This window comes from Cololabis saira, chromosome 14, assembly GCF_033807715.1.
Source record: "Cololabis saira isolate AMF1-May2022 chromosome 14, fColSai1.1, whole genome shotgun sequence".
Taxonomy (NCBI): domain Eukaryota; kingdom Metazoa; phylum Chordata; class Actinopteri; order Beloniformes; family Belonidae; genus Cololabis; species Cololabis saira.
Window position 1 is genome coordinate 39,198,717 of NC_084600.1, and position 21,906 is coordinate 39,220,622.

The 21,906-nt window shown below is 39.7% G+C and overlaps 1 protein-coding gene across 2 annotated transcripts in view; it reads left to right on the forward strand.

The window, feature by feature from the left end:
* Nucleotides 1-21,906, forward strand: part of sgcd (sarcoglycan, delta (dystrophin-associated glycoprotein)) — a 561,083-nt gene that overhangs the window by 506,310 nt on the left and 32,867 nt on the right. For both annotated transcript variants that reach the window (XM_061740598.1, XM_061740597.1), the window contains one exon: nucleotides 7,779-7,851. In XM_061740598.1, the coding sequence (XP_061596582.1) occupies nucleotides 7,779-7,851 (73 nt within the window). The remainder of the gene's footprint in view (nucleotides 1-7,778; nucleotides 7,852-21,906) is intronic.

Genomic DNA, 21,906 nt, shown 5'->3' on the forward strand with positions numbered 1-21,906 from the left:
AGCCACTGTGCTGGTCTGGTTCAGCAACTTTAAGGTAGTAAATAGGATAATTATCATGTTTTTATTTCTAAGAGGTTTTTTTTTTCATGAGCTGATTGTCCTGTGCTCTTTCAAAATTAAAGTCCCAGGTTTATTTGGTTGAATGCTTTTAATGTGAAAAAGCAGCAACAGAAAATGTTGTCCTGGCATTAGCAGCTGCTTAGCAGTTTATAACAGCTATTTATTGTAGGAGTTTGCAGTGGGCAATGAAGTTATTTGTGTGATTGAAATTACGGCCAGTCAGAGAATACACGGGCAGCACGGTTGCGTGATGGTTAGCCTTGTCGCCCGGGCAGTGTTGGTTGGGACTAACGCGTTATTTAGTAACGCGTTACAGTAACGCTGTTAGTTCTGCGGTAACTAATACTCTAACGCATTACTTTTTAAATTCAGTAACGCAGTTACCGTTACCAAGGGTGCGTTACTCCGTTATTTCTGGCTACAGTGAAGCCTTTTTTCCCCGCACGCGGAGACCGGAGGAAACGTAGTGTGGATGTGCGTGTGCTTTCAAAACATGACGGTAATGGCGAGACCGCGTTGAAGTTAGTTTTACGTTGGATATTCGACAGAAATGCCCCCAGAGCGATTGTCGGTAGAATATCCAACATAAAACTAACTTCACCGCGGTCATGGAGAGCCAAGAGACGGCGAGTTTCGCAACGTGGAGATATTGTTATGACAGTAATCCCTCGTTTTTCGCAGCGGTTACGTTCCAAAAAGAACCTGTGGTAAGTGAAATTCTTTTTACAATTAAAAAGGCTTCAAATTGCGGAGATCAGCACCGCCTCGCACGTATTTCACTGCTCTTCTGATGCTGCTGCATCCCGACTCTGTAGAGTCTTTTTCGCCTAAAGCCGCGGTGCAGGTGTGTTTTTGAGAGAAGAAAATAGTTATGGGTCGTTTTGTCGCTGTTTTTTCTTCTGGGCAAAAAGATTCTTATAAACCGACATGCCACCATCGGTTATATCTGAGACTGTAATGAACGATTCATCAAAGAGTCCCGTTCTTGAGCTGCTGCTGAAGCTCATTGGCCGTTCTCAGCTTGTTGCTAAGCAACCAACGTTATTGATACAGGAAGTAAAGAAGCGGGGAGACTGTCATTAGCCAATCAGAATGCCGAACACAAGCCACAGTGCAAATCCATACAGAACCTGCTGAAATGAAGACTAGAGGGGCATTAATGGGAGCATTTGAAATAATGTTTTTATTTAAAGTAACTCAATAGTTACTTTTCATAGTAACGCATTACTTTTTGGTAGGGCTGTGCGATTAATCGATTTTAAATCTAAATCGGATTTATTAATCACAATCGATGTTAAAAAAAAGCAAAATCGGAAAATCGATTTTCCTTTTTTGCAGCTGGCTGCATTACAGACAGAGCTCGTCTAGTCATCTTTGTTTGGTCAAGAAAATTGTAAATGTTGTCACTTTACTAAACTCAAGGAGGATTTACAGTATCTTTCAATTGCACTTCATTCCCAATAGGGAAATTTGTTTGCTATTTTTCTTTAAAAATAAAGATAAAATATTTGAAACAATTTATTCCATTGTCTTTTGTAGTTTTACCAAAAAAATCGAAATCGAAATCGAAAATCGGGTTTTCAGAGAAAAAAATCGGGATTTTATTTTTGTCCAAAATCGCCCAGCCCTACTTTTTGGTCTAAGTAACTGAGTTACTAACTGAGTTACTTTTTTAATGAAGTAACTAGTAACGGTAACTAGTTACTATTTTTCAGTAACTAGCACAACACTGCGCCCGGGTTTCCTCTTTGTATTCCAGATACGTCCGTCAGTCCAAAAGCATGCATGTTGGACTAATTGGTGATTGTATATTGACGAGGGGAGCTGAGTGTGAGCATGTGTGTTGGACTCTGAAGAAGTGTGTTTAGATGATAGATGGAAGAAAATACATATCCGACACCGCTGACACAACACCAGTCGAAATTCAATGAATGATGGATGCTCAGGTCCCATCAGTCTTTGGCAGATGTGGAGTCGCCCATAAAATTCTCTTTTAGGGGCAGAGAAAGAAGGTGACAGAGCAGGAAGTATTCAAGACTTCTTACCAGGAGACCAGATCTCAGATCAGGTCTCCGTCTGCCACTCATGGTCACACCTCTGTGTGGGTGAGCTTCACTGAAGAACAAGTAGTTAAAGGGAAAAAAATGACACCTTTTATCCTTTAGAGAGCACAGTATCAGCCAGCAGCTAAGGAAAGTACATTTTGTTCTTCTGATTTTCGATTGTGAGCTGCGATTCCTAACGCCTGCCTTTTGTTTCACCTCCTATCGCACCACTGCTGGAAGGAGGAACGACATTTGTCAAGGCTTCCAGTTCACTTCACGTCCACCTCCCGCACACTACATTTCTAATTGTCTCAGTTGGAGGAGTGTTTAAATGTCATCTCTGCTGGCATGAGCATGGTTGAAATAGAGATATTTTTTTCTTTTATCACCTTTCTTTTGTTTTCTTCACTTCTCAGAACCGTTCTTCTTAGACATTTCTGTTTGAATTAATTTTAAAAGACTTGTTGCAGGTATTGATTTTTCAAATATGAATTGCAACTCTGTGAAATGTTTGACTCCAAACACCAAACACTCAATGCTACAGCTTGTAACTACATGATTTACAGCTTGTAACTACAACCAAATTTTAATGAGCGCTCGATCCATTTCCCTGGGGGAAATCCAGAAGTGTCTCCACCTGTAGAAGTGATAAGGAAGGGGGTTATCTACCCCACATGGCCGAGCAGGAGCACTCACATGCATAAAGATATCTCATTTCCCTGATGTTCTGACAGGCTGATCTATATTATGAAGAGTGTAAATATCTCCAGACTTTAGAGAAATCCAGCCACCAAACGGCTGTTTAGCTGAAAAATAGTGACACTCTTCTCTGCAGCGGTCTCTGTCCAGGAGTTGTCAGTACTTGTCAGTACAAAATACTTTATCTTGAAGCTGCTGTGTACAAATCCTTCACATTTACAATGGTGTTTGTACAGGGATATTCCGGGGTGTTTGATGTAGGAATGGGTGATATTTTACCGTTCACGATATACCATCAAAAAAATTCCCCACGGTAAGAATTTGTCATCTCGCGGTAAAAACGATAAATTCCTGTTGATTACGTTGTTGTGTAAAACTGATTTATGGTTCTGCGTTAAATCCACGCACAACGTACGTGAAGGAAGGAAGGAAGGAAGGGAGGGAGGAAGGGAGGAAGGGAGGGAGGAAGGAAGGAAGGAAGGAAGGAAGGAAGGAAGGAAGGAAGGAAGGAAGGAAGGAAGGGAGGGAGGGAGGGAGGGAGGGAGGGAGGGAGGGAGGGAGGGAGGGAGGGAGGGAGGGAGGGAGGGAGGGAAGGAAGGAAGGAAGGAAGGAAGGAAGGAAGGAAGGAAGGAAGGAAGGAAGGAAGGAAGGAAGGAAGGAAGGAAGGAAGGAAGGAAGGAAGGAAGGAAGGAAGGAAGGAAGGAAGGAAGGAAGGAAGGAAGGAAGGAAGGAAGGAAGGAAGGAAGGAAGGAAGGAAGGAAGGAAGGAAGGAAGGAAGGAAGGAAGGAAGGAAGGAAGGAAGGAAGGAAGGAAGGAAGGAAGGAAGGAAGGAAGGAAGGAAGGAAGGAAGGAAGGAAGGAAGGAAGGAAGGAAGGAAGGAAGGAAGGAAGGAAATATGAGCCAGAAAGAAGGAAATATGAGCCAGAAAGAAGGAAATATGAGCCAGAAAGAAGGAAATATGAGCCAGAAAGAAGGAAATATGAGCCAGAAAGAAGGAAATATGAGCCAGAAAGAAGGAAATATGAGCCAGAAAGAAGGAAATATGAGCCAGAAAGAAAGAAAGAAAGAAAGAATAGATAAAGTAGTATTTAGTATCTTTTAGAGCAGTGATTTGGCTCCAAAGACTGAATGTGGTGATAGATTTATAGTTACAAAGGTGGAGTTGAATTGGTATTTTTTTTATCGTTTTTTACCGCCCATCCCTAGTTTGATGTTCACATTATTTCCTTTTAAGCAGCAAATTTGAACTGCAACAAAGTAAAACATGCAAATCACACTGACTTGGACAGCCAATACGTACATCATCAAATGTAAATTGTTTTGTTCTTTCGAATAACTCCCAACAACCTCTGTAATTTAAGATTCAGACAATAGAAAAATATACTTTTTTCCAGTGTTGAACGCATGTGTTGACAGTCTCATAATGGAGACGTCAGGAGTTTGACACATTGAGTGTTCACCTGAATAAACGCGCTCCATCAATCTGATCTGAGGCTACTCAACAACAATATTGCATTTGACAAGGCTGGAACTTTTTGTTCCCCCCGTAACCTAGCTCTGCAAACTTACCCGTGTCACAGAGCCAAAGCTGTTTGGATTCCCAGTGGCCTCTCAAAATGCTTTGAAATGCATTTAGTCATGGCCATTGATCTGCGCCTGATGCTTGGTTGATTTGATGTACCTGAATGGTTTCACTGCTGCTGCACCGCTACTCTGGTCAATCAGCGTCTTGGATTGACGGCCCAAGCAATTACCATGGTTTTTGGGGGGTTTTATCTCCCTCCTTCAGTGTTGTTATATTCTTTATATTTATGCTCTTTATTTGTTCACAACAAAAGTCAGCCCAGGGTGCTTTACAGAGAAAATTAACAAGGTCAATACAAGTCCAATTAAATACAGACCAATTCAATCCAATTATAATCCAATTTTTTTATAATCCATTTATTTTTAATCCATTTATGACACATTTCTTTCCCAGTTCACGTTAATTATATTCATATTATCCCACATCCCTGATCACCTTCCCATGTGGGTGTTTGCCATCTTGAAGCTTTGATCCTCTGCAAGAGATCTTCAGGGTTCGGTTCAGTGTCTTAGCTCCATCTCCTGTTTTTAGTTTTGGAATAATTCATTCTCAGCACAGATGTTCCCATTCCAAAAACGAGTTTGTGGCGTTGCACGTATGCTCCAAGAACCCACCTGCTTCTTTAACCGTGCTGTTATTTGGTGGATTGTCTTGGTGGGGTCTGCTAGGGAGACCCTGGCCTCTGTTCGTGTGCTGCCATGATTACTGGCTCAGTGCAGACCAACACTTCCTCGCCACTTCCAGCTCTTTTCTCCTACAGTAGCAATTCATCATTGGAGGTAATTTCCCAGATTTGCTTCTAGATCTTTGTTGTTTGATCCAGGATAGTTACTTTTGACCCTCACCAGTGCCTGATCTCCCTCGTACCTCGTAGTGCACACTAGGGATGCCCCGATACCATTTTTTTCACACCGAGTACGAGTATGAGTATTTTAATTTGTGTACTCGCCGATACCGAGTACCCATCTGATACTTCTACCACAAAAATAACTAGGCTAAAAATGCAATGAAAAATGCAATGAATTGGAAGACGGGTTTTATTTGCAACAGAAATTCAATTTTAAACAAAACTCAGCCGGCCGGTCTTTCCTCCACGCTTTAGTCTCATCGCAGGTGCATCAACTGAGCATGTGCGGTGCTTCACCTGAAGCCGTCCGTGTGAAACAACATAAACAATCAAATCGAATTTAAAAAACAGGCTAAATGAAATAAAGTTACACACTCTTGTACAGTAGGTGACGGTATGCTCCTTAAAGTTGGTTGCGATCCGCCAATAAAACAGAGAAGAAGAAGAACATAAACAATCCCATTGTTACAGTCCGGTTATATAGAGTGATACCCGTGGGTGAGACTGGCAGTGCCGTTTCAGACAAGATAGTGACAATTAATGTAAGTGGGATGTCAGCAGGGTGGACATATTTCAAAATAAGGGACGACGACAGAAGCAAGGCCGCGAGCTGTCGGCTAACGCGGCTAACCGGAATGTAACAATGGGATTGTTTATGTTGTACTGTGAGTTACGTGGATTGTTTAATAAAGTTCCCTGTGAGTAAGGGTAACACTCAACCGTCCAGTTTGTATAATTAAGGAAGATAGAATTTACTGAAACATGGAACAGCTGCTCCGCCGCCAGGCTGCACACTCACCCGGGGAGCCGCGGGGCGGCTCAACATCTCCCCCTAGCGGCGCTAACCAGTAACTACAACAACAATGAAGTATCGGTGCGTGGTATCGGAGAATTTTTATGAGTACGAGTATATGAGAGCAGTATCGGCCCTGATACCGATACCAGTATCGGTATCAGGGCATCCCTAGTGTACACTGTCAGGGGGCTGGGCTGTGTGAGGAGCTTTCTCATCTTGACATCAGTGGCTTCCATCTCCTCCTGTGGTTAAATTATGGTCATTACTGTTGATTACAGGCAGAGCTACCAGTCGAAGGCTCTGACATCATGTTTAGAATTCAGTCGGCTTTTCAGGATCTGCTTCACCCCTTGTAGGTTCTTGGGTGTTCTTGAATGGTTCTTTCTTGCACCCTCTGCATAGCTGCCATGTGCTTGTTGGATCCCAAGGTGTTTGAATTCAGTGTAAAATTAGAAGTTGTTTTTTTTTTAAATATAAATGAGGAATGTTTTGGCTTTACCATCACAGAGAAATCGCTTCAATGAGATGCCTTTGTTTCCCTTTTACTTTACAACTTACACAACATGTAAGATGCGATGTGCAGTGGAAAACGACACGGTTTACTCTTTGTGCAGTAAACTTCAAACATTTAGTCTTGATTTTCTTGTACTCTTTTCAGTAAAGTCTCTGTTTTCTTTTGTGTTTGTACTTTACCTCTCTCTGCCTGACTTCATAACTTGTCACATTCTTCTTCCTGTTCTCTTTTTTTTGCTAATGTTGCTTTACAGTAAATATTCTGATCAGTGATCGGTATGTTTCCCTTGTGAAATGTGTTTTCAAAGAGTCTTCATAACGAGTCACATTACTACGGTGGCCGGCAAGGGCCAAACGCACTGCAACGGCCTAATGCGTCTCAGTTAAGGAAAACGGCTTCAAGTACAGAAACGATTCAAATTCTCAAATTCACAAACTCAAAATGAGGTACCAAAAGAGGAACGTGGTGCAAATGAAAAAACCTGCTGCAAAAAACAAAGACAAATGCAGCATTATCAAACGCTCTGCAAATAGAGAAACGATGCACAACGCTGCACATTACGAGACGTTTCTTTATTATATTTTACACCAGACGGGCTGCACATCGGTCTCTCTCTACATCCCATGTGTCTGTCCATTGAGCTGTTACGCCGAGAGCGCCCCCTGCAGGTTTGGAGCACTTCCGGTTGCAGTGACCGGTTATGAAGCGTTTTTCTTTTGAAGATGGTTTCTTGTTTTATATCGTTTTGTGCTTTGCATCTTTTCTCTATTTGCAGCGCGTTTGATGATGCTGCATTTGTCTTTGTTTTTTGCAGCACGTTTTTTCATTTGCACCACGTTCCGCGTTTTGAGTTTGTGAATTTGAATCTTTCTGTACTTGAAGCCGTTTTCCTTAACTGAGACGCATTAGGCCGTTGCAGTGCGTTTGGCCCTTGTCGGCCACCGTACATTAATGTTTAAAAAGGATTAATAAAAACATTTCACCGATATCAAACTAGTTCAGTAAGCAGGGCTTGTTATGTATATTTATTTCATTGCAACTTTTTTTTTGTTGATAATCCTGACAATAAACCAGATGAGCATCCTCCTGGGCGAGTCCTTGTTATCGGTGACGGGAGGCGAGCCGGAGTCCGTCGTGTAGATCAGCAGTCCTAGGGATTATGTTCATTGATCGGACAGAAGGGGTTTGTGGTTTAAATCGACACATGTCTGAAATGTGCTCTGTGCTTTCAGGGGCTGAAGGAGCTGTGTTCAGCAAATCGGTGGAGACGCCGCACGTGAGGGCCGAGCCATTCAAAGAGCTCCGGTGAGTGAGACACAAGTGCAACCATGCAGCACATAAATCCTGCACAATTTTGTCGTGGTAATACAAAAAAAAAAAAAAACAACCTCCACATTTTTTCTTCTGTGATCTGAAATTAAAACCTCAGACTCTCAAGCAACAATCAAGAGTTTATGTTGCACATAGGTTTAAGTGGAAGAGAAACAGCACACCAAGAAAATGCAAGTTGCACTTCCAGTAATGTGTTTTTCAAAGAATTGAAGTTGACATGATAAGTATGGCGCCTCATTTATCACTGCTGAATGATATTTGCAGGGAAATACATTCCTTTTAGACCGTGAAAATACTTTACTGACAGCAGTAAAGACAAGGGCAGTAAAAATTAAAGAAGTGTTATAAAGTTATAAGAGTGATGACTGTGGTTTTCACAACTATTTCACTGGTTTCCCATGGTGCATTGTGTATATTTTTCAAACTATAATGTCTACCCAGTGGGTCCAGTCGAGCTCAGTTTTATGTTGGTCATTTATTTGTTATTATTTTCATTTGTGAGTGTTGAGCCAAACATGTACACATTGTGCAATGTGTTTTGTAACTGATGTTCGTGATACACAAGTACTGAAACATTTTTCTAGCATATTCATACACTATTGAAAGATTCTGCTTGCTTTTTTGTCCCAATGCTGCACTGCACATGTATGAGTGTAAATGTTGTGCCCTTAAATAGGGAAAAGTAGTGAGGGAAGAGGTATAAACGACAGACACAGCTCTTGCCTTCACTCGGTTGTATTAAGTATAATTATAAAAAAATACAACAAAAATCACAGGTATTCACTGGTAAGAACATACTCAATTTCAAGACTACAGCCTCAACAACCAAATGAATCCTTATCCATTTCTTAATGATGCAAATTGCACCCTCAAACAATATAACACATGGATTCCAACCCAAAGGAAATGCATTTATCTTTAACTTATATCCTAATTAACACATTAACTAACTTATTAAAGTAATGAACTAACGTTTTTTAAGCACCATACAGACAATCTCGCAGATAAAATAAAATGGTGCAATAGTCAGACGCATGTGGTGAGACAATAGTAGCATTTAGCTTAGCTTCCCACGATGATGGAGTTAGCAGTAACTTAAACAATATAAAATAACTCAATTCATATTTCTTCACTTAAAATAAACAACAATGACAGAATAAAAATCATCAAGAACGAAGTTTATAGTGCTTTGTGTACAGTAATTACCTTAAAAAGGGAAAAGTAGTGAGGGAAGAGGTATAAACGACAGACACAGCTCTTGCCTTCACTCGATTGTATTAAGTGAGGAAGAGGAGCGCTATTCCCCCTACTGGAGCCCTGAGGTATTACCACTGGATTGACGCACAATTACCCCAAACACTTACACTTTAAATGTATTCTCTACACAGTAATAACCGGAGCAACTTAGCAGAAATAACAAAAAAACTTATATTTTATTATACCCTGAAAAGGAATGAAATTATGTTTTCTAAAAAAAATGAAATGATTTATTTTATTACCAAATACTCTCATCTGCTACATAAACCCATAGTCACAATAAGTATGTGACTTTCTCAGTTGACAGATGTTAAGGTGTGTTGAAAATAACTGGAGAGCCAAAAAAGGTTGAGCCTACCAAAAAGACTGGACTGAAAAGTAGAAATGAAAGTCTTGGGAAGAATATGTTTCCGTTGTCTGTTAGACTTCCAGTGCAGTGATCCTGCTCTGCAGCTGCCGTGGGCGCTGTGTCAGGTGATCTCAGAGATCAATGGACTTATCTTTGGCAACGCACGCCTTATATCCCTTACCATCTTCCATTTACCCGTTACCAATCCACTTTTACTTAAATGCTTCAACGTTCTTTAGAGTCAACAAAGATCTGAGCGGCACATCCCACGTCAGCAGGAAATAAAAGGGGATGGTATGTAATCTAGCAACCACAGCGGGGATTGATTGAGAAGAGTCTATATTGAGAGCAAGGGACCATCACTTAAAACGATAAGAAAACACCTCCGTCAGGGCATTGGGGTAAAAAGAGTAGCAGACAAACTGAATGTCTAATGCCCACATGGGAGCTGTGTTTATGCGTGTGTGTGTGTGGGTGTGTGTGGGGGGGTTGAGGTGGTTATGATATGGGGGGGTTCTTTGAGCTGAGCCAGAAAAGGCGTTATGCAGCAGTAACACTCTCCCAAATGAATGCATCAATGAAAAATGAACGTTTTATAAGATTATTGAAAGATTGCAACACCAATTGTATGCCATAATTAAAGACATTGTAAAATTCTCTTTAAACAATATTTCATCTCCAGTGTCGACATGGTGTCCACTTAAGAGATGTAGAACTATGATGTAATCGACATAATGTATTTCAACCCTAATCTTGGACTTTTTGAACCCTATGAAGGGGTTTCATTCTCCTAAACATGACAGTAAAGGTCCAAAGCCTCTATCCATCCGTGTTCTATCACTTATCCAAAATGGATTATACAGTCTGTCCAGCAGTGACCCCGCAAAGGATAAAACGGGTATAGAGGATGGATGGATGGAAGGATGGATGGATGGATGAGTGCATGGATGGATGGATGGATGAGTGCATGGATGGATGGATGGATGAGTGCATGGATGGATGGATGAGTGCATGGATGGATGGATGGATGGATGGATGAGTGCATGGATGGATGGATGGATGGATGAGTTCATGGATGGATGGATGAGTGCATGGATGGATGGATGGATGAGTGCATGGATGGATGGATGGATGGATGAGTGCATGGATGGATGGATGGATGGATGAGTTCATGGATGGATGGATGAGTGCATGGATGGATGGATGGATGAGTGCATGGATGGATGGATTGATGGATGGAAGGATAGATGGATGATGGATGGATGGATGAGTGAATGGATGGATGGATGAGTGCATGGATGGATGGATGAGTGCATGGATGGATGGATGGATGGATGAGTGAATGGATGGATGGATGGATGAGTGAATGGATGGATGGATGAGTGCATGGATGGATGGATGAGTGAATGGATGGATGGATGAGTGCATGGATGGATGGATGGATGGATGAGTGAATGGATGGATGGATGGATGAGTGAATGGATGGATGGATGAGTGAATGGATGGATGGATGAGTGAATGGATGGATGGATGAGTGCATGGATGGATGGATGGATGGATGAGTGAATGGATGGATGGATGAGTGCATGGATGGATGGATGGATGGATAATTGGATGGATGGATAATTGGATGGATGGATCAAACTATGTGTTAGGTTCCTAAATCATCAACATACATTAATAACTTAGAAAAAGACACCAGAGACCGTGGAATGATTTTTCAGGCGCTCCTGCAGGAGGGGAAAGCATACTGACAGAGGCAGAACCTCCCATCAGCAAATGCTTCCCAAAGACCCTCCCCTTGCAGGAAGCTATTTATTGGTAAAACTGACAGGAAACTTGACCATATTTGGAACAGTGAATGTATAGATGAACAATGGACAAAAACAGATGGTCACACATCGAGGTTTAAGAAGCCACACATGTGAAACTTAAGCTTTAAAAAAACACAAAAGGTCAAATGCCTCCCGGAACTAAAACAGAAACTCTGAACAGATGTGTCCGAAGACACAATGGGGTATTTGTGGGACCACAGGAAGGGCTGCCCTCATCTTTTAACATGTGATAAGAATGTGACAACCAGCAGTCAGCTTAATATGCTGACTTTAATAGGCCTAAATTCTGATTCGGGTAGTTTCATAAGCACAAACCTAATTCAAACTTTGAATAATCTGACACTATGTTACATATTTAACTGGACGAATAATAATGTTGTTTTTTTTTCATTCGTGAGGTTGTGAGAACTTCCTGTCTTTCTGTGGGATGTGTTTAGAATGAACACGGTGTTGAATGGATGCTGTCAAACCTGTTCACGCCTTAAATCCAAGATGATCCCAGCCTCCATTTCCTGAAAGAGCCAAATGATGTTTATCGAAAGCCTTTTTGGGAGGAATATTTTGTTAAGGTGGACAGGTGTCATCATCATCATCTCTCTTGCAGGCATCAGTCAAATTCATCTCTGACTAACTCTGCATGGCTTTATCCTCCCACGTTCTCCCCCACAGTGTGACCGTGAGGGATGGTTGTCTCCTTGGTGTAATTGTCTTGTTTATCATCTTTCTCCCGCTTGTGCTGTCAGATGTGATGACAGTCAATCGTGGCAGAAACCAAGCAATAGAGACCCAGCAGTGGGAGGGAGGGTGGCATTTTTATGACGGAAAAAGAGGACAAAGAAGAGGAGAGGTGTGATAGCGAAGGAGTAGGAGGGTGGAGCTGAAACAAAAGGATGAAGGGATAAACTATAGAAGAGACAAATGATTATTTCTCACTTATTTGTACAATCAAAGAAGTAATGATGCCGTTTCAGGGCCATGACAGTAATGAAGTGCACACGTTTCGATAACTTCACAATGGGTTTATGGTTGAAACGAGACAGACCGTGACAGACAAATAAAGACCAAAAATAGCTTTTGCTTTCATCTGCATTTGGCAGGTAAGCTGAGACGGTCTACTTCAAACTAAAATAGTTTACCATTTATAAAAACTTTCGAAGCCGTTATGTAATTACCGGTAGTCTTTAATACGCAAGCCTTTGTCTGGTATCGCTTCGAAGAGGCACTTTTGAAGAGATAAAATTGGATTTACAACTTGGTTCTTTATTATTCTGCCTGGAAAAAATGGTAAAAGAAAGATTTGGTGTGATTTATTTATTTATTTATTTTTTTAAAAACCACTAATCAACATTGTATGTCTGAAATAGCAGGAAGCTGCTAGCGTGATTCATTGACGTCACCATGGGTGTGCTAAATATTAGGAATAAAGATAATTGTCACGTTTCCTTTCAAAATCATAGCAATGTGAAAGTAATTTGTTTTACCTCCAAACCAGGGTTATTTACACCCTGCAGAAAACTATTTATACATCTTAGTAAAAATGATTGTTAAAAGTTTTATCGACAACTTGGAATAAGTGGCGGAGGTGGAGAAAACTGTTTCCATGCCAACACGCTTCACCCTCCCAGTTTATTTCACGACTTCCTTTAACAGAAGATATATGAATGCTGCTTTTAACTCACTGAAGATAAAATCCATACACATACTTTTTGAGTTATGATTTTTCTTATTTATTTTTTTTAGTTTGTGTCCATCCTTTAAAGATGCAAGAGGGAAGGGATAAATACGAGAAACACTTTAAAGTCCAGGCCTGTGGACCATTAAAACCACCCATCGTGACCACAAAGAGCAACCAGTTTTATGACCATTTCTTCAAAATGAACTTCAAAGGCAATATTTGTAGTTCTTTTTGAATTAAAAAAAAAATTACGCAAAAGAGATGGGAGCATCGATTTGAAAAGATCGGAAGGTCCTTGAATTAGGGTCAAATAGAGAAGGACTTTTATGAACAATATCTGCTCCACATGGATGTGTGAATCATCAGTTACTCCTGCTTTCCATTCAGAATCATTTTAAATAATGAACAAATGAGAGAAAAAGTCCTGTCAGCGAAGTTCAGGTCAGGTCAGTTCATCGGCTATGTTGTGCCTTGTGTGTGTTCATCATGTCATTGTCAACATGACAGTTTACATTTAAGTGTGTTCAAGCTTATTTTCTTTCTTTATCTGTGCATCTCTGGTGACAACCAGTCAGTTGAAAATAATCCATCCATCCATCCATATATCCATCCATCCATCCATCTATCATTTTCCACTTATCTGGAACCGGGTTGCAGAGCCAGCCAATTGAAAATAATATATTACTTTAATTATCCATTTATGTCGGAGATCTATGGCTAGATCTCATCTTGCCCCAATCAGTCCTAACCTCCTCAGCATGCAGCAATTTAGGATTCAAAGCCTATTTTATGACAGTATATCATCCCCTAACACGCACCCATGCATCACAACTCTTACTAGACCCAGACTGTTAGTACCTTGCCAACAGGATGTCACCTTGCATCAGACAAACTCCTCCCCATAAGCCCCATTTTAAATGCTCCTCAATGGAAGGTGGCCCCTTTTTATTTGTCCAAAATTTGCCAAAAAACTAAGTTTTCACACAGGAAGCCACTATTATAAACATAGCAGATGAATTATTGCATTAGCAACTGTGACTAATGGGGTGGGGCTTATCGATAAGTCAATTGTTTACTCACTGTCTTAAGGGGTCTGCATAATGTCGATGTGTGAGTTGGAGTCTACTCATAGTGTTTTACTTATTATTAAAAGGATTCTCTGTCATTTTGTGTCGGACATCCTGGAAGCTTTAACTGTCTTAATTGATGCAACTGAGCATCAAAAGAGATTCACAAATCCAGAAAATGATCCCTGCAGCCAGTACTGGAGTTGAGGGGGGATGAGGGGGGGTGGCATCCCCCCCTGAAATAAAAACGGTCCAAATCATCCCCCCCTGTAAAACTGCAATTCCCCCTTTCCATCCATTATGTCATTTCATCAATGAATGTGGTTTTACTGCTATTTCAACATTTAGAGTCATCACCAGAAAAATAACACCAGAAAAATAACTTATTTGACAAATTTCAACTGTTTCAAGTAAATTTTCACTTGAAATAAGTAGAAAAATCTGCCAGTGGGACAAGATTTATCTTCTCATTACAAGCAAAAAAATCTTGTTTCACTGGCAGATTTTTCTACTTATTTTAAGTGAAAATCTACTTGAAACAGGTGAAAATTGTTGTTTTTTCCAGTGATGAGTCTTGTTTTAAGTGTAACTAGAAATTTTAACTAGAAATAAGACAAATATTCTTGTTAAGATTTTGAGTTTTTGCAGTGATCCATTTTACTTATCCTGTGAAGGACAGAGTCATATTGATAAGTTCAGAAAAGTGTTTTTTATTGTTGTGTTTTGATGTATTTGATGTAAGCCCAGTGGATATTTAAAGCTTACACAAGGCTGCATTTAACTGCTGCTATGTCATTCCTGCAGTATTTCTGCAGGTGTTTTGGTCAGTGCTATTATTTGTAATATATTATATTATTTGTAATCAGCACAAATTATCTGTCCCCATATGATAAAATCCACCACCCCCCTGATTTTGTTTTACAACTCGAGTACTGCCTGCAGCCATATCACCATGAAAACACATACTCTGCTACTGCATTCCCGGTGCTGTGTCCTCATCATCGCTCCAAGATCTTCCATTATATTTTCCAGTGATATCACACTTTCTGGGATGATTTCTCTCCACTTTGTTCCTCTACACATCACCCTCTGTCCAACTGGACCTTGAATCTTATTCTGTACATTAGCTTCTTCTGCGTTTAAAGCAGTGGTCTTCATTCCTGGTCCTCGAAAGCCACTGTCCTGCATGTTTTAGATGTTTCCCTCCATCAATAAATTCAATTCAATTCAATTTTATTTGTATAGCGTCTAATACAGGGGTCAGCAACCCGCGGCTCTAGAGCCTTTCCTTTTTTTCTTGTTTTTTTTTTCATTTTTCTCTTTTTCTTTTTTTCTTCTTCTTTTTTTCTTCCTTTTTCCTTTCCTTTTAAATCTCTGCATTTCGACTTTTTTCTCAGAATTTTGACTTTTTTATCGACATTTTGACTTTTTTCTCAACATTTCGACTTTTTTCTCGACATTTCGACTTTTTTTCGAAGTGCATAATGAAAATAAAATCTTCCCCCAGTTATAACTAATATAGCTACATGCAGCATGTGTTGCCTTCATTCTAAGGCTTATACAAGACTTTTCATTTTTTGCGGTTCCAGATATATTTGTTTTTTGTGTTTTTGGTCCAATATGGCTCCTTCAACATTTTGGGTTGCCGACCTCTGGTCTAATACAACAGATGTTGTCTCTAGACGCTTTCCAGAGACCCAGAACATGAACATAAACCCCCGAGCAATTATTACAGCCGACTGAAATGACTTTGGCACGCAGACCAGCACGCAGCACGCAATACACCTGATTCTAATAACTGGTTGCCACCAACTTGTCATGAAGGTCTGCACAGCTCTGTTGGAGACACAGTCATTTGTATGAGGGTGTGCGGAAGCAGGGGAACATCTAAAACATGCAAGACACCTGCCCTCGAGGACCAGGAATGAGGACCACTGGTTTTATGTCTCAATCCGCTGTTGGAATGTAAGCAGGTTAGCTTTTGTTATGGTTGCTCATCATATCAGCGTTAAAAACAGAAAGTGGCAGAATAAACCAGCAGAAACCCCCCACGGCAGTATTCTAACAAGTATAAAGGGTAAATGATCTGCACTTACACAGCCCTTTTTAACGGTGTTTAGGTTTAAAGGCGATACCTATGGGTATCACTTCAAGTATTGCCTTTAACCAGAGGAAAATGTAATGGTTTTTTTTTTTTTAAGTGGTGTTTTCATGGAAAATTTCAGCAGAAAATCTCAATAAGACACAAAGGCACAACTTAGCCGATCGAGTGCACCAAGCTGAGAAAAGATCTGTGCCATTCTTGAACCCTTGCAGTCTTTTATACATTTTTGAGCTTTTGTGAAATGTAACATTTTGCACTATTGATCAGTAGATATTTTAGGTTCTGTCATGATAACATGCTGTTTGTAACAAAGAGAAATGACCCAAGAAACGTGACAGAAAAGCTTTGCCACGCTTGACTATAATGATACGTTACAGCTACCAGGTTGAGTGTTTTTATGTGGACAAAATTATATCTCTGCTTAATTTACATGTAAAGTATCTTCAAGGTTGGCATCAAGGCAGAGTAGGAAACTGCCTGAGCCAAGCAGTATAAAACATTTTTTTTATTTAATAACAATAAAATAAAACTCTGCTATGACTTTCACCTTCATCTAGAAACAGAATGTCCCAGTCTCCCACTTTTATTATCCTGTGCTGCACCTCAACATGACAGGAGAGCACTGTAGAAATGATTTTAAATTATTAGTGGAGCCACGATACTGCAGACCGGCCTCATTGCTGTCGTCGTATAAGAAATCAACGTTTAAATGAATGTTACCTTAAGATGATTTTTTTTCTCTTCACCTTTTCTGTCCTCTTGTCTCTTCGCCTCTTTGCCAGCTCTGATTTTTATAACCTTCTTCATCTCCATTCTCCTCTGCCCTCTCTCCCCCCTTGCTCTCATTTGCTCTCATCTCGTCTTTTCTCTTTGTTTTCACAACTCCAGCTTCACCTCTCCTCCTCACACAGCGTTCTGATCTTCTGTCTTTCATCCCTCACCTTGTCACCTTCTCATACTGTCGTCCGCTTTGTTTCTTTCTGCTTTTTTTCCGCGTTAATCTCTCACCCTGAGCGATTACAGTCATTGAAGCAGCAATGACAAAAAGACAAAAACCTCTTCATGAGAAATTATTCAACAGGTCAGGTCACATTCAAAATAAAGTCACGGATCAGGGGATTGTGTGTCCTGGGCTGCTCAATAATGCTGATGTCAAAGAAAAAGAGCAAATGCACATTCAACCCCAAATTTAAAAACATGGAGATGGTATGGAAAATGAAAATAAAAAAAACATTGATTCTTTAACTGCGACTTTTTTTTCTTTACAGACATATGAATACATGGTTTTTGATGATTTTTCTCATCAACTTCAATTCTTTTGTTAGTATACTGTGTTTGAATGTAAGGCCTGCAGAATAAAAAACAAATATACAAGTTGATAAGCAGGCAATCAAACACTACTAATGACGTTAAGGAAACATAATAATGATGTCACTTCAAATAGGTAATGGAAACAGGTAATTATTATTTTAGTTTGGTGCAAAAACAGCATGCATGTTATGCTTTTACTTGCGAAGATGAGTTGAGGATCTCCAGTTTGTTAGCAACCACATGCAAAAAAAAAAGAAAACTTATCAAGGAAATATTGGAGAGGATTTGTATATTTCTCCTTTTACTGTGCTTAATATAATTAAATGATTCAAGAGATCTGGAAGGATTTCAGTATTGAAAAGGTCATGGTTGCACGCCCAAGCTTGGACACCTGCGATCTCTGGTCCATCAGATTGCTCCAAATCAATATCTGCGATCGTGAGTTGTGGATATAACCTATATTACTATGCAAACCATACAATACAGAGTTACAGAACTGTGTGAAGGCATCTTTATTAAGTTTCAATCATCATTAACACTTACTTTTCTCTTTATGAAGATGCAAACGGAAAAAGGACATTGACCAATTAGTTAGCTGATCAATTATTGCTCATAATTGTTATCAGTTAGAACCAAATCAACCTCTGGATAACATGTTTACAAAATAAAAGCATGCAATGTTCACAATAAAGTATTTCTAGCAAAAGTCGGTATTTAGTGGGACCTCTGTCAGAAATAAGGCCAGATTTACCAGTTTTAATGGAGACTTTTACTTTGTACTTTACACTCACAATTTGCTGCTTTTCTCCAAATTCATTATGGAGAAAAGACCTACCTATGAGGTCTTTTCTCCTGTGATAACTTTTTCCAGAGGTGGCATCAACATTTTGTGGTTGCAAAGATGTGAGTCAAAATAAATATGAAAATATATTTTTTTTAAATGTTCTTGTATTGTTGCCTCTGTAAAACTTACAACTAGGTGTTGACCCTACTGACCTTTATCCTTCAATGCGTCATTGGGACGACACTCATGACTAGGGTTGCCACCTTTCAGAAATAGAAATAAGGGACGCCCCATTTCAGCAGCTCAGGCACCAAAAAAGGGACATCCCCAAAACTTCTAAAATACATAGAAATGTATTTATTTCAAAAAAACAAAATGCTTTGATTTAAAGTTTAAAGTGCTTTAATAGCATTGAACTTGCATGACTGTACTGACAGACAACCCTATAGCCAGGGCTGCACATAAGTGGGCCGCCAGAGCGCATGCGCCGTCAAAATCCACAGTGCGCTGTCAATCTTGTGCTGCGAAGCGCTTTTGCGTACCAACAGCTGGGGCTCATATTATTGGTTGTGGCCAGACCAGAATACTAATTTTAAAAAATCTATTGGGAGAGCTTTTCCCCAGAACTGCCACTCAAAGTTGGTACTGGCCAATCACAGCGCGTCCTTACTCCCCCTCCATGCTCGTTGGGCAGGAAGAGAGGTAAGGATCAGCTTTACTGAACAAACCCCGACACGTCTCGTCAAAATGTCCAAGAAGTAAGCGCCATTAAGTAATTATTTTGGCGTTCCACCACCACCAACTACAAATAGACGCCAAACTGAACCACTACCCGAATCGAACAGAAAACGTGTGTTCGCCGAGAAGTGGCTGCATGATGTTACGTGGCGACGCGCACCGTACGTTCCCGCTCCCGCGTATCCTACCCCGTAAGCTCTGCGTTGGTGCAACGCGGAACCATAAATCAGCCAGTGTCCGTCACTGCGTGCAGCAGCAGTTACCTGCACCAGCAAGAAACTGCTCTCTAATTATGGCTCAAAGTTTATGAAAACCCCAAATAAAAAATAAATTAATTTATGAAATCAATAAACTATTCCATCATCAAAATTGTAACAAATAAAGGTTCAACATATCTTGCTTTGCATGAAATAAGACTAGGTAATATATTAGTTTCACCTTTTAAGTTATTATTATTGAAATAGATTAACTTTTACACCATATTCTAGTTGAATTATTGAAATAAATTAACTTTTACACCATATTCTAGTTGAATTATTGAAATAAGTTAACTTTTACACCATATTCTAGTTGAATTATTGAAATAAATTAACTTTTACACCATATTCTAGTTGAATTATTGAAATAAATTAACTTTTACACCATATTCTAGTTGAATTATTGAAATAAATTAACTTTTACACCATATTCTAGTTGAATTATTGAAATAAATTAACTTTTACACCATATTCTACACCTTGGCTGATCTGGACATACAGAGCATAGGCGGCTATTTCAGCTGCTATATGGTTGGCCGTCTGTACAGTCATGCAAGTTAGTTTAGAAGTTTTGGGGCTTTTTTTTGGCTCCTGCGCTGCTGAAATCGGGGCGTCCTTTATTTCTATTTCTGAAAGTTGGCAACCCTAGGTGCAAAATATGCCGTGAGCATCCCAATCTGGCCGATAAAAACTGTAACTTTTATACTGACTCTACAGACTAACACGCACCATAATTTGTTAATTCATCTTTATAAGTGAATAAATATCGTTTTGCCTATAACTTATTCCTGCATCCCAACTTAAACGGTGAAACTAATACATGTACATTATACATAGTCTCATTACAGGCAAAGCAAGATATGTTAAGCCTTTATTTGTTATAATTTTGATGATTGAATTGTTTATTGATTTCATAATATATTCTAGTTTTTTGAGATTTTTTATTTGGGGTTTTCATAAACTGTGAGCCATAATCACCAAGATTATAACAAATAAAGGCTTGAACTATCTCAATTTGTATGTAGTGGGAAATAATATATTTGTTTCACCTTTAGTTGAATTTACTACGAATTAGGTTTTGCAATATATTCAAATTTTCCGACCTTCACCTGTATATTATGACATAAATAAATAAGAGCACAATATGTGTCTGTATTGGTTCAATACGGAATGCAACTTTTAATTCCCGATTACGGAACAATTCCGTATTTCAAGGGACGGGTGGCAAGCCTACTCATGACAGAATCAGATTTCCCTCCTCACAGCTCCTCCAGTGGTTCTACCAGGGGAAATTCCTAAATCAACTATGAGATACAATCTCAAGTCTGTGATCTTCTTCCTGTCGGACATGTCCAGAATCCATTCCTTGGAAAGTGTTGGGAAGGTACCAGTACTGGAGTTGAGGGGGGATGAGGGGGGATGAGGGGAGAGGGCATCCCCCCTGAAATAAAAACGGTCAAAATCATCCCCCCTGTAAAACTGTCATCCCTCCTCTCCATCCCTTATGTCATTTCATCAATGAATGTGGTTTTACTGCTATTTCAACATTTAGAGTCATCACCAGAAAAATAACACCAGAAAAATAACTTATTTGACAATTTTCACCTGTTTCAAGTAGATTTTCACTTGAAATAAGTAGAAACATCTGCCAGTGGGACAAGATTTATCTTCTTATTACAAGCAAAAAAATCTTGTTTTTTCTACTTATTTCAAGTGAAAATCTACTTGAAACAGGTGAAAATTCTTGTTTTTTCCAGTGATGAGTCTTGTTTTAAGTGTAATGAGATTTTTTTACTATGAGATACTATGAGATTTTTCAAATTAGATATTTTAACTAGAAATAGGACAAATATTTTTGTTAAGATTTTGAGTTTTTGCAGTGATCCATTTTACTTATCCTGTGAAGGACAGAGTCATATTGATAAGTTCAGAAAAGTGTTTTTTATTGTTGTGTTTTGATGTATTTGATGTAAGCCCAGTGGATATTTAAAGCTTACAGAAGGCTGCATTTAACTGCTGCTATGTCATTCCTGCAGGTGTTTTGGTCAGTGCTATTATTTGTAATATATTATATTATTTGTAATCAGCACAAATTATCTGTCCCCATATGATAAAATCCACAATCTCCCCTGATTTCTTTTTACAACTTGAGTACTGGAAAGTACCTACCCTGACCAGATGACCAAACCCTCATGACGTTTTTCACTACTGTGGAGCTCCACTGCTAAATCAACAGTTTGCTACATGTAGTTCTCTATTCGCCACAACAGATCAGTTCAGTGTCCGCTCCTTTGACCCAGTTGGTAAATGTACCATATCCATACAAGTTCTCCATTCTTTTCCGTTCCACTTTTTTCCCCCTCTACCTTCAGCTTTCACTGATGTCAGTAATTTACCCCCATGATCTGCTCTCCAGCGTGGTGTTGGCTTTGTCCGCCCAGTTGTTCAAAGCCCTCTGAAGCGTTCAGTGAGCTTTCTTGCCAGAGATTCCCATTTAACCTATGATTTGTTTCTTGGTATGAAGCCGGCCCATGTCAGCTCACAGCAGCTTATGAGTTTATCAGACCAGTGTTTTCCCTGCACTGGAAACACTGGCAGATCAAGGACAAAGGAGTCAGATGCGGCTCGTGGGAGATCATAAAAGCTGCCCC